The 13,932-nt window shown below is 45.4% G+C and overlaps 1 protein-coding gene across 4 annotated transcripts in view; it reads left to right on the top strand.

Moving 5' to 3' along the window:
* The window catches only part of PNPLA7 (patatin like phospholipase domain containing 7), a 143,465-nt gene that overhangs the window by 59,384 nt on the left and 70,149 nt on the right, over positions 1-13,932 (top strand). For all 4 annotated transcript variants that reach the window (XM_062011637.1, XM_062011638.1, XM_062011639.1 and 1 more), the window contains exons 20-21: positions 591-704; positions 13,348-13,408. In XM_062011637.1, the coding sequence (XP_061867621.1) occupies positions 591-704; positions 13,348-13,408 (175 nt within the window). The remainder of the gene's footprint in view (positions 1-590; positions 705-13,347; positions 13,409-13,932) is intronic.

Here is a 13,932-nt window from a genome sequence, read left to right on the forward strand (position 1 = left end):
ATCCCTTTCTTCAGAAGCCTTGATTATTTCAAGGTTGTTGGTATTCAGCTTCTAGAAGTGAAATGGAAGTATCTCATAGTGGCCTTTGAAGAAAGAGAGAATGGGAGAGCAGTAGAGAAGTGAGGTTTTCCTGTCTCTTAGATGGCTTTCTCATAATTAAAAGTGATGGATTAACAGATTTAAGTGTGATGGTGAGTTCATTGTGTGCCTCTGGCTGTTTTGGCAAGGGTTGAAAGCAGCTCTACCCTCACTCTGGAGATGCACTGTGTGTGAGAGCTTGCAAAAGCTCCAACAAAACTTCCAGCTCTAACACTGTCTGGTGCTGTGGACTCTCTACTTCTGTGAGAGACTTCAACTGTCCAACTGAAGCTTGTGGGCCTGAGAGGTGCAGGTTAAGTAGATGCTAATGCTTATTGCAGATGGATGTGCCTTCAGTAAGCTCCTGCTGCAGTTGCCTGTGGGGGGGAAACAGCGTTCTGTTCTCCATGAGCAACAAGTTCTCCAGCCCTTTTCTTGGGAACTGTTCTGTTTCTTCAACCTGACATTTGATTTTTGTGTTGTGAGTTAATGTTTTGTCTCTGCTCTTTCAGGTAGAGGCATTAACCCATCAGCCCAGAGCCACGACAGTACACGCAGTCAGAGATTCAGAACTTGCCAAGCTCCCAGAGGGAGCTCTGACATCCATCAAACGCAAATTCCCCCAGGTGAGACAGCAAAAAGTACTTTCTGTCTATCTCAAAAGATGTCTGAGGAGCTAAAGCTCTCCATTAGCCAAAAGCCCTTTGGGTTTTCTGTGTGATTGATGCATATGGAGTAAACATTTGGTGTTCTTTGTCTGCCTGATCTGATCTGTACCAGACTTTCCCCAGCTTCTCTCCCTTTATCTGCTAATCAATTTTAGCATGTTGTGTTACAGGGCTAGTTGGTGTCTCTGGAAGAAGTTCATGTTAAATGCAGGACATGCATATTTAGTGAAGTGGAAATCACTGCTATTGATAGTAAATGACTTGGACTTCTGAAGTCCCATTGGTATCCATTTGTGTTGCTCACTGGGACTCTGGTTATATGGACCTTAATTTCCAGAGCATTGATATTTGGGGGTTGGTTTTCCTCTTCTTTGCATTTTAGGCTGTCAGTCCTCATTCAGCAACTGCCAGATCTTTCTGTGTCCTGTAGCCTCTGATTGCTCCTTTGGATCCATCAACTCATCCATCTTCTTTAATTCACTTGACATTAGAGCTCTCTCCTGCAAATCTGGAGACTGACAGACTTGAAATGTAATTCTTTTGTCTCTAAGTGCATCAGAGATGTTCCACTAAGCACTAAATCATTGCACTGCCCTTAAGAGCAATCTTTAATGCTGTTACTTGAAATTAGTGCAGATTTCTTTAGGACACATACTTATTTTACCAGATTTCTTAAAAAACCCCATGAAAGCAACAAACCTAATGAAAACACTTGTGTTATTTTGCTTTCCTAGAACTTATTGTAACTGAAGTTAGTTTGTGGTGTCTTTTTTTAAACCCCAACATAAAGCCTGTCTTCATGAATTCTCATGTTACCAAAACTGTGGGGTTTTGTCTGCATCATTGCTAGGAGAGTTTCATCACTGTAGTAAGTGTTCAGAAGTGATGTCAATGGAAAATAACCTTCCTGCTTATTTTTTGCTCAGGGCTTTTTAAGCTTCTGTTGTGGATTGGTAAGGCACTTCTGTTTGCTGGATCTCTCTTGAATAGTCCTTTGAGGTTGTGCTTCTCTATTTAATGTGAGAGAAGTTCTGACCAGATGTATGAGCTGGTAGCAGAGTGTAACTTCTGTACATAACTGGCCCCAAACCAGATACTGACCCAATGGCATCCAGTCTCAAGTTGCCCTTTCCAATATCTCTCTCCTTGTGAAAGCTCATGATAGGAGGAAATGAGCTGTGTGCAATTTAAAACCACCTTTCTCCTTACAGAGAGGATGATTTAAAATGCTACCAGTAGACATTTATGCTGTAAATTACTAGCAAGCACTAAACACTATGCATTTAGCATTTAGTTAAGCCTTGAAGGCTGAAGTGTGCAAATGCTGTGTTCTAATTCTGCCTCTTTGTCTGAGGCAAGAAATGATTTCGCTGTCTTTTCCCTCTCTCATTTCCCTCTTCTATCAGATGGCAGAACTGTTTTCTCCTCTGGAGTGTTCTCTGTGGAGATGGCAATCTTTTTGCTTTGCAGTTAAGGTTGGGTTTGTTACATTCATGGTAGAATTAAAACCATTTCTTTGTAATATAATTCAGATGCCTCCCTGTGTCTCAGCAGTGCAGCCTCTCAGTCTCAAATCCCTGACCTTTTTGAATATGGAATTAGTTTTCCCTAGCCATGGATATAGTTTGGCTAACAATGAAACAAAAGGCTAAAATAGATCTTTTCAGGAAATGTGTTGTAGATAAGGTTGTTAGAAAAACACATTCTTGTTGCAGTTTGAGATCTCTGAATTCTGAGCAGCTATTGGATTGTTTTAAAAGAAGCATTAAAGAGGGATGTCAGACAGACTTTAAGTAGGTGATTTATGTGGTTAATCCCTTCAGGCTGTCTTAAGAACTGAAGAGAAAGTATTTGTTAATATGATCTCCAGTGTGGCTTGGATGAGAGGACAGTGAGGTGGATGGAGAGCTGCTGAATGACAGAGCCCAGAGGATGGTGATCAATGGCACAGAGTTGAGTGTGAGCCCTGTGGCCAGTGGAGTTCCTCAGGGATGGGTTCTGGGGCCAGTCTGGTTCAACATCTTCATTGACCACCTGGATGAGGGGACAGAGGGACCCTCAGCAAGTTCCCTGCTGGCACCAAACTGGGAGCACTGGCTGATTCCCCAGAGGCTGAGCTGCCATTCAGCGGGATCTCTACTGGCTGGAGAGTTGGGCACAGAGGAACCTCATGAGGTTCAACGAGAACAAGTGCAGAGTCCTGCAGCTGGGAAGGAACAACCCCCTGCACCAGCACAGGCTGGAGGTGACCTGCTGGAGAGCAGCTCTGCAGACAGAGACCTGGGAGTGCTGGGTGATAATAAACTAAACATGAGCCAGCAACGTGCCCTCGTGGGCAAGAAGCCAACGGCAGCCTGGGGGCAGCAAGAGAGTGTGGGCAGCAGGGCCAGGGAGGTTGTGCTGCCCCTCTGCTCTGCCCTGCTGAGGCCTCATCTGGAGTCCTGGGGCCAGTGCTGGGCTCCCCAGCTCCAGAGGGACAGGGAAGTGCTGGAGAGAGGCCAGTGCAGGGCCAGCAAGATGCTGAGGGGACTGGAGCATCTTTCATATGAGGAAAGGCTGCAGGAACTGGGGCTGTTGAGTCTGGAGAAGAGGAGACTGAAGGGAGATCTTATTAACATTTATAAATATCTAAGGGGTGGGTGTCAGGAGGTTGGGACATCCCTCTTTTCTATAGTAGATAGTAGCAGGACAAGGGGTGATGGGATGAAGCACAAAAAGTTCCACTTAAACATAAGAAAAAACTATGTCAGTGTTGGAGTGAGGGAGCCCTGGCACAGGCTGCCCAGGGAGGGCTGGAGGCTCCTTCCTTGGAGGGCTTCAAAACCCACCTGGACACGTTCCTGTGTGACCTGATCTAGGTGACCCTGCTTCTGCAGGGGGTTGCACTGGATGATCTCTAAAGGTCCCTTCCAACCCCTACCATTCTGTGATTCTATGATCTCACCCAGCTGGATGAGCTCCTGTGTGCCCTACTCTAAGTGGTCTTGCTCTGGCAGGGGGTTGCACTGGATCTTTCAAGGTCCCTTCCAGCCCTTAAGATTCTGTGATCTCCACATTCTGGTGTCTTCTTTTTTTGTCTATTAGGTCCATCAGATAAGAGAGGAAAGATGGAAGTGAGAGGGAATTGAAGTGATGGGGGAAAACAATCAGGTGGAAAGTTTGAAGTCAGGTAGAAAGTACAAAGTCAGCTTTAAAGGATTATAGTGGTGAGGAGTTTTAGAGCTGGAAAGCAATGAATTGCAGAGGGAGAAAATAGTCTGGGTAGCTGTTCATTAGAAAATGATTCAAAGAATTAAAAGAGCAAAAGCTGAACAGCATGATGTGTTTGCAAAAGTAATGGCCATGTTAACAGAATGCTTTTTGGAGTGAAGTCCTTGCATTGTCCCTGATACTGGAAATGCTTCAGTACCAGCCTGTGGCAGCACCTTTGAAGGAAGAGCCAGACCAAATGCATTGAGTCTAGAGGACAAAATGGCAACTAGCTGGTGTTTAGAAATGTGAGCCTATAAAGCCAAAGAGACTGTGAAAGGTTACAGGAAGATATGGTAGCTGTTGTCAAGTGTATGACGTTGTCTTCTGATGGAGTGTAAGCTCCGTGCTGTGTTGGAATAGAGCCAATGGTAGTGTGCTGAAATTGCAGCAGTTGGATGTTAACAAAGAGCTGATTCTGCTCCTTAGAAAGGCCAAAAGATTGTTAGTTGGTTTGTAACTTGTTTTTAAAGGATTGCTTGAGGTAGTGTTTAGTACTGAGCAAAGGCATAGGCCAAATGAATTCTCTCTGTCCTGTTTTCTCTCCTGTTGTTCCAGTAGAGTGATTTATACATGGGATTTATGATGCTGTTTTCCCCATCCAACCAGCAGTAATCAAGTAATGAAGGGATAGCAGGTGCAATAGTTTTGAAATAATTGCCTAGCTTGTGATTCAGCCCAAGCTGAATGTGGTGGAGGATTTCCCTCTGTCCTCTGCAAATCAGAAAACCATCTTTTAGGGGAAAATAAAAAGGCAGCTCTGTCTCAGTCAGTCTCGTGCTTCCCCTATAGACTGGGAAGGCAAAGTTAACCTGAGTCTCACTTGGTGGGGTAGTGATCAGACATTGGTGCTTGTACCCTGAGTCAGGTGAAACACTGTCTTAATTCTCCATCAGGGAGAATTGCTTGTCATGGGATCCCACCATGGTGGGGGAGCCCTGCAGAGCTCCTCCAGCCCAGCCCCCTGCTAAAGCAGGTTCCCCTCACCCAGGAGGCACAGGAACGTGTCCAGATGGGTTTGGAAACATCCTGAGAAGGAGCCTCCACACCCTCCCTGGGCAGCCTGGGCCAGGGCTCCCTCACCTCAGCACTGAAAAGAGTTTTTCCCTATGTTTAGATGGAACTTTTTGTGTTCCAGCTTATGTCCATCACTCTTTGTCTTGTCACTGGACACTACAGAAGGAAGTGTCAGCCCATCCTCTTCACAGACACCTTTTAAATACCTGTAACTATTAATGAGGTCCCTCCTCAGCCTTCTCATCTCCAGGCTGGACAGCCCCAGATCTCCCAGCCTTTCCTCATAAGAAAGATGCTTACCTGATGGGTAAGAAAATTGTAAAGGTGGGTGTTGCTTGTCAATGAGAACCATGTGAGATGAGGGAGATGATGCTCTGCCAGTCCGTACAGCAACCTGAGTTCCCTGAGCTCTGAGCTGCAGTTGATGTGTCTGGAAAAATGACACAGCTGATCCTTGGGGAAGCACCATGTGCTTGTCCTCTCTTTTATCTTCTCCCCTGGGCATGTTTTGGTCCTCTCAGAGGCAGAATGCAGGACTACTGGGATCTTCAGTGTGACCCACTATAGCTGCTGTTTATTCTGAGAGATGAAACAGATGGTGACCATGGGACATCTCATCTCAGTTATAAGTAACAGCCGAAATTCTGGAGTATGTGCCCAGAAACGACAGATGTTGACTTCTAGATCCTGCTCAGTCCACAGATCTCAAATCTATGTCATCTAGCCTCTCAGAAAAGCATCCCAGCCTTGTGCCACTCTGGATATGACATCCCAGACATTCCCAACTCAAAGGGGTCTAAGGTGCAAAGCTTCTCCCTTGTTTTCTCAGGGCTGGAGCTCTCCAGCACAGGGCACTGAGCCAGGGAGAGCATTTGCTTCTCTGACAGCCTCGGTACTTGCTGCTGGTGCTACTTAAAGCTTTTCAGCATTGCAGGAGTGAAAGGGAATTGTTTCTTTCTATTTTCATCACTGCCTTGAGTCCTAAAAAGTAGGACAGAGAATCAGCTCACGATTTTTGGCACCACAGAGCAGTTTGGAAGCAGCAGCGAGAGCGCAGCGTTTGTGAACAGATCAGAGATGTTCGAACATCACTGTGGAACTCAGATCCCATTTCATACATCAGCTTTGCCCCTCCTGAGGAGAGGTTGTTTTTAGAATTCTAACTTGGAATTTAGACCTGCTGTAGCTGATGGAAAATGCACTGTGGAGTTGCTTAGGAGCTGAGGGGGAGGTGAACTGTAAGACAACCTTTTGCGTGCTAGAAATGCACACCAGAAAATCTGGAGGTTTTCTGCATCTTCCTTTGCATGCTCTAAATCTGCCTGGGACCTAAATATATTCAGAACCCACCATCCAGCTTGAACAGCTATCTTTATATTTTAAGCAGAGCTTTTCTGAAGTGGATGGAACCTTCCCCAGGGTCATGTGCCTTACAAAATGAGTCCAGTAACGTGCCCTCTTTTCGACATGCTTCCCTCAGGCATTGTCTGTGGTGTTCGTCACGTTATTTAAGCTTGATGTGGAACTGTGGGGTGTAGGTCAGGAGAGGCCATGCTTCTAGATTTTTCTGTGTTTGTTCTTGTGGCCCATTAAAAGAAGTTTTCCTTGGCTGTAGGAGAAGTGGATGTGAAAAGGGAGAGAAGAGAAATGCTGAGTGGAAGCGTGGTCACAGACTGTAGCCGCCCGACACGAGGCAGCAGCGAGTGCTTAGTCATAGCTGTGATGTGAGAATGCCATTCTTCTCCAAGACACAATTGATCACAAGCATGAGAAGCTCAAACAGCCCCAGGAGAAAGCTTCAGTTCTTCTGCATGCTTTAGTGGTGTTTGTAAAGGTGCCAGAAATTGTTGGGAGTGAGCATTTAAGATTTGCTTTGTCACAGCCGTTCTCAAACCCTCACAAGTTTTAATCGGAGCCTCCCTGATCCTGTGACAAGCAGAGTGTGTTTTATCTGTTCTGGGGCCATGTCAAGCTTCAATAATACCATGGTTTTATTCAAGTTGAGGATCTAATTTACCTCTCCTCCTTTATGCCTCAAAAAAACCCCTTAAGAAAGCTGGCAGAGAATGATCTCAGCTCTTGGAAAGAGCTCCACGGAAATGAACCTGCTATTATGTGCATTTGTATAGGTAAAATGACTGTTACTACTATTTCACCCCAATTGCATTCACTTTGGAGAATAGAAAGCTCTGGGCAGCCTTGTTTTCCATGCTGGCTTATTCACACTGGGTCTCTGTGTGGTAGAAAGCCCTTTAACTAAACCCAGTGTGTGTGAGCAGGTCTGTAATATCCCTGCTATGAAGGCAGCAATAAATTCTTGGTTAACGTGTTTAACTTGCAGGTGGCTTGCTGGATGACTGATTTCAGGTTTTAAAAGTTTTAACTATTGTGTATCTTATTTTTAAACTTACTGGAGACAGTCCTTAACTCACCTGCAAACCATCTTGTTCACTGTGAGAGATCTTGTCCCGTGTCTCTTGCACCTGGGTGATGGCAGAGGATCCACTGGAGGGGATCAGGACAGACTGGGAAGGAAAAGCACATTCCAATTTGTAGAGCTGTATATCTGTTGGTTGTACAGGATAGAAACTGGCATGTCAGGCTTGTTCCTGACTTACTTTAGCCAAGGTTGGTTTCCTGAGCCAGGAACCTGCAAGGAAACAACACAGACAGGAGGTGGTAGTGTTCTTCCTAGAGACTGGCCCTTTGCTTTCTTGCTCAGGAGCTTTGTTGCTTAGATTTAAACCAGCATATAATTAAGCCTGAACCTTCCTGCAGCCTGGAGCAGAGTTAATGGTGTGTCTTTTAGGTTTTGGTTGTGTTCTTGTGTGTGTTTTGTTCTTAGGTATGTTTCTCCCATTGTGACAAAAGTGGATTGGTACTGCACAGTACCTGTTACATCAATTAGTTGTTGCTGTGAGGTTGGGTGTTGGTGTAGATTTTGTGAAGCTTTCCCATGGTTCTTCTAAATCAGTTCTGTTGAATTTAGCTAAGATGGGAAGAAGCCTTGTTTAATGCCATTGTTATTTGTTAGCAGATAGTTGGTTTGTCAGGCAATCCTTACTATTCACAGGATGAAATATCCACAGGAAAGTGTTTTACAACCGAATTCTCATCAAAATCACTTTCAAGTGAGTTTATTGTAAAGGAACTCTTAGGTTTCACAGTTGAATAGGAACAAAAGCCCTTTAACCTAGAACCCAGCCATGGAAGATGAGCTAGGTGTGGATAATAGATTGAAATCTGGGCTTATGGGGAATAACAGCCCTGCAAAGTGACCATAACCACTTGGTGTGGGAACTACAGCAGCTGGGACGTGGTGTGCAGGGTAACACCAAAGACCTGAGATGGGTTTGGCACCCTGGCTGTTAGGTGATGCAGAGCTGTGATACTGCCTGGCCTCACCCTGGAAGGAGGTTTGGTTTGCAGCTGGAATTAGTCATACTGAAGTCATCAAATGCAGTCCCCTTGGGAAAGTGAAGTTTAGTCTTTGCCCTGCAGTGCAGAGGCTGCAGGTCTGTTGAGTAACTTGACATTAGTTAAGCAGAGGGAGAAATTAACGGCTCCCCAGAACCTGTAGCAGATGCAGAAACAGTTCCAGGTTCAATATGTGGGAGCTGGGCTTTGGAGGCTGCTTAAGAGAGCTTGAGTGGGTCTTACTGGGGCTGGAGTTGATTCAGAAACAGCCACAAAGACAAGGTGTTTCCAGGTAGTTGAGGTGATAAGTGCTAAGCTGGGTCAGAGAGGTGGAATTGTGCTGAGGAAAGTGCTCTCCAAATCCATGTGAGAGACAGAAATACTCTTTACCCTGTTTTGCCCTGCACAAAAGTGTTCTGGTGAGTTAATCTAAAAAGGTGAGTAGGTGGGAGGAGGAACATTTTATTTCCCTAACAAAATATGTGCCTCAACCAAATGTCCTGCTCTGGAGCAGGTGTGATGGATCTCCAGTGGCAGTGGTGTCTGGGAGAGCAGGAGAGGTTCCAGGGCCTTTGCAGAATGGTACTGGTGCACCTGCAGTTCTGAGTAGCTTTCCAGATGGAGATCTACTCAGGTTTTCAGATATGTAAAGTCAGTTTGCTTCCTTCCACCCTGAAAAGTCTTTTGCATAAGCTCAGGAGAGCAGATTTTTGTTCTATTTGGAGGTATTTTTCTGGGGAAGTTGATTCAGTCATATTTCTACCCCAGGCAGGTTCTGTGGCTTCAGAGGCCAGACTTGCACTGCAAGACCCTATAGGTGTATATTCAGGTTGCTGGCCCTTGAAGGCTTTCAAAACTCACCTGGACACATTCCTATGTGACTTGATCAAGGTTGACCTGATTCTGCAAGGGGGTTGGACTGGATGGTCTCCAAAGGTCCCTTCCAACCCCCACCATGCTGTGATTCTGTGACTCTATGAAAGCCTTGTGACCTTTCTGAGTCATTTCACAGCTGGAGATGGTCACAGTGGGTAGGAAAGTGTGCTCCTTGTCACAAGGACAAGTTTAACCTGCACTGTGGCAATTCCAACCATGTAGGTCTGTTCACTCCTGTACAACAGAAGTGCCTTGTTGATGTCTCTACTTCTCATTAGTGGCTGAAGTAATTAACTGAGCAGGATCCACTCACTGCTAGCAGGATTTCTAACCATGAGGAATGATAAATTCAGGTTCCTCACAAACTGAAGCAAGCTGGGCTCTGTCCCTAGTACAAGGGATCAGAAAGCTGCATTTACTTCACAGGCAATTACTGATGCTTGCCTGATTTAGAAGCCTCCTGGTGTTCTTGGGCAAGTCTGCACTCCCAACTCGCTGCCTTCTTGCAGTGCAGATTTTTCTTCAAACCTTACATCTACACTGCCTGATCCTCTGCCAGTGGCTTGGGCTGCAGCTCTGTGTCTGTGGGGGTATGTGTTTGCAGGGCTGGGTGGATGGGTGCTAGAAGAGACTGTAAAATGCAGGATGTGCTGGAGGGATGAGCACACCAGACTCTTCCTGCTGTGCTGAGAAGGCTGTGTCTAGCCCTGGGTGATGCTGACACCCTAGCAATGAGACACTTTTGCACATACAGATGTCTGGGGAGTGCTCTGTGCTCTTCTGGCACTTTGCTTAGGGAAAGACTGGCATTTGGATGGGAGAGGGGGTGGAAGTCTTGCCTACTTCTGGAAAAGCAGCCCCCAGTCCATTGCTGGCTGGGCTGTGCTGGAGGCTGTGAGATGCTGTGCCTCTGGGGTATTGAAAACTCAGTGTTCCTTCCAGGTCAATGAAGTGCCACAGTTCCTGCCTTTTACCTCTGCCCAAATCCTCACTGACAATTCTTAGAGCTTTTCCTATGAGCTCATGGAGTCACAGAGTGTTAGGGGGTTGGAAGGGACCTTTAGAGGTCGTCTGGAAATAGAGCTGAATAGGTAGGGTGGGAATAAGTGACTGCTGAATCACAGCCCAGATGTTGGTGCTGGGCTCCACTTGCCTTTCTCCTGCCTCCACCTCCTCCAAACACACTTGGAATAGTTCTGTTTCTCTTCAGCCCTGCCTGAGACCTCCTACCCCAAGGACTAATTTGTTTGCTTCCTCCTCTCCTCAAGCTCAAGCAGCTCCCTCCCTGCCACCTCAGCTGCTCTCCCGGGTCCTCTGGCTTACCATAGTCTTTTGGGCTTCTTCAAGCTCTGCTGCTCCTTCTTCTGCCCTGTTACTGAGGGAATTAGAATAAGGTGCTTGGAAACCTTAAGGATGCATTTCCTTTGTTGGTTATGAATTCTCCCCAGCTGCACTGAACTTGCTGGGAGCTGCTCTGCACGCCCTGCTCAGTAACGGGTGTAGGTCGATCACTGAGGGGTTGGCTCTGTTGTCTACAGAGAGATATGATGGATGTTCACTTCTCTCTCATACAGACAAGTCTCTTTTAAAACAAAAACCTTGCCTTTTAGTGTTTGTAACACAAAACTCCAAGGAAATTTCAGGCCAGCTCGTAGCTCCGATCCCAAATTGATGTTCCTTCGATGTTGCCATGACTGCGACAGCGTGACTCATCCTGTTGTGGTTAGCAATTTGCTTGTCTTACAAAGTCACTGGGGAAATAATTTTTCCATATCTATACATACCAAGGCTGGAAGGTTTGCTCTAGCAAACAAGACAAATAATATTTCCTTGTACTAGAAGCAGCCAGCTGGAAAATGAGACCAACATGTTCTATTCTTAGTTCCGTCATTAACCTTGGCCGTTTTCTTGACCTGAGCTGGAGCTCTGCTGAGCCCTCTGGAGAGCAGAAAGTAAGTTATAAATACAGCTTTTAGTGAGTAATTAAAATTCTGATGTCTTAAGTAGGGGAAAATGTTCCTAACACCTTCCAAAAATGCTGAGGGATAGTCCTAGTAGAGATTGTTAGGGGAATGTGTGTGAGCTGGGTATAGCGAGTGCTCTAGAGAGACAGGGTGTCTCCCCTAGGAAGGACAATCAGCCTCCTCATTTTCATTAAGAACTCCCTTTTCCCTCCCTGTAGTTGGGGTGATTTTTTTTTTCTGTAGCTACACTCAGGGCCATTTGTTGCATCCCAAATCTTGGAAGTCAGCCTTGGATCACTTTGCAGTTATGGCTATGGGACAGAACTTCACACACTCAGAGTGGTGGGGATTGGAGGGGACCTCTAGAGATCATGTAGTCCAACCCACCTGCTAAAGCAGGTTCACCTCAATCAGGTCACACAGGAATGCATCCAGGTGGGTTTGGAAACCTCCACAAGCTCTCTGGACAGCCTGGTTCTGTGCCCCCACACCCTCCCAGGAAAGAAGTTTCTCCTCACGTTCAAGTGGAACTTCATGTGATCCAGTTTGTGCCCATCAGCCCTTGTCCTGTCACTGGGCACTACACAAAACACACTGAATTGAGTAATACAACAGATTGGTTCTTCCTTCAGCCTAGCTGCTGGTTCTCTCTTTATTTGCTCTTCCCCAGTCAGTAAATACAGCATCATTTAGCTCCCTGACATAGCTTTGTTTAGCTCTCACTCCTTTCTCTGAAGTCACACTGTGTTGGAAGGTACTTGTTTGCTCTTGTCCCTTCCTCCTCTAGCTGCTTAAACAATATTGGTGCTTATTAAAGCTCTGGAGTTTCACAGTCTGGGGCAGTTTATTGTAGTTCATTTTTTTTAAACAAGCAGGGTACATAAATGATTGTGATGGGCACACTGACCCGTCTTGATGCTTACACAGCCTTTCACTTGAAAGATGCATCCTCAAGTGCCTGTTCTTATGGGAACAGTATGTCTTTCTCTGTCCAAAATTGCAGGCAGCCATTTGCTGCTGCTTGTTTAGCTTGTTAAGGGTTTGGAGAACTTTTGTTGTGGTGATTTTTTGGGGGTTTATGTCCTCCTGAAGATTAGAGTTACTTTGACCTTGAATTACTTGCCTGAGGACGGTGTCTAATGATCACTCCATTAATTCTTAATGCATTTCAACATCTCTTTTCCTTATTTGATACAGTGTTTGCACACAGCTTTTCAGAATAAATGATGTGTTTTCCAAGTCTATCATTTCTTTGTGTTGCAATTATTAGTCTCCTGCTGCATCACTTGTTGGGAATTATCGATTGTCAATGTTGGAGAGAAGCTTGGCAGGTTTCAGACATTCCTGGCTATTTGAATATTGATTTATATTGATGTCAGTCCTGTTGGGGGGAAAAAAAGCAGGGGAAAAAATAATCTGTCCCTTCCAAGGTTCCACACAAATGATGTGAGGGACAACCCAGCTGCTTGGGTAGTTTGTTCTGATTCTGCAGGTGCTTAGAGTGTGTATTTATGCCTTTTATTCGTGGTCTCTTAAACTGGTTATTGTGAGCGTTGACTGATTCACAAGGGGTCAGGTGGAAGCAAGTTTATGTTGGGGGATCTGTTTGAGCACAGGCTGGAGCCTTTGTGAGCCTTTAGTAGCTGCAGGAGGTGGAGTTGCAGGACAGGCACTGGATGGTGGCTGTGACTGAGAGGTGTGAGTGCACTGCAGGGAGAGGGGAGGAGAACTGAAAATGCTATTTGATGTTTCCCAAAATCACTGGATTCTTTTTTCTTCTGTTCCCAAAGCAAGTTAAAAGCTGGTCTGAGGTTTTGGTTTGGTTGTTTCTTTGGTTTTGCTTTGTTTTCTTCTTTTATTTTTTAATTCCAGAGTAAAAGAAGGTAAAAGAAATGAAGACAAAGGATCAGTCACCACATGTTAGAGCCAGAAAATCAGCTGTGCTTACAAACCCTTTTCTCTGCAGGCTTCAACTTAAGAGAACATCTTCCAAAAGTTTGAAAGGATCCATTTAGATGCACTGTTTCTAGTACATTCTGCCTGAATGTTTGTTTCTTTTCTTTCTCTCCCATTGCTAGGTTGTGACTAGACTTATTCACTTGCTGGGTGAGAAGTTCCTTGGCAGCCTTCAGCAGGGAGGTAAGGCTCATTCCTGGACTGCTCCCATTGATGGTGGTGCTTTCCTTGGCACTACATTTACATTAAGTCTGGAAACAGAAAGCACATACTTAACAAGAGAATTTGTCACTAAATATTTTAGCTGTTGTCAGAAGTGAATGATGGGTTTATTACATATATGCACACACAACTTTGGCAGAGTGTGGTTAATTAAGTGTAGGAATGGAATGATTTGCAATTGAGATAGAAAAGTGCTGCTGCCTGTGTGAAGTGAAATTTCTTGCAAGACATGAGCTCAAAGGCAACATTGGACATAGCAGCTGGATAGACTTGAATCAGACATGCATTCCTGTGTGACCTGATCTAGGTGGGACCTGCTTCTGCAGGGGATTGGGCTGGATGCTATCTAAAGGTCCCTTCCAACCCCCACCATGCTGTGATTCTATGCAGAGTGGCATCTGCATGTAGACTGACTTCATGTCTCTATTTGCATGATCCTAATGAGCTGTCTGAGAGGAAATGGTCTGCTCTGGTTTGGTTCTTAA

This window comes from Colius striatus, chromosome 19 (genome assembly GCF_028858725.1).
Source record: "Colius striatus isolate bColStr4 chromosome 19, bColStr4.1.hap1, whole genome shotgun sequence".
Classification (NCBI taxonomy): Eukaryota; Metazoa; Chordata; class Aves; order Coliiformes; family Coliidae; genus Colius; species Colius striatus.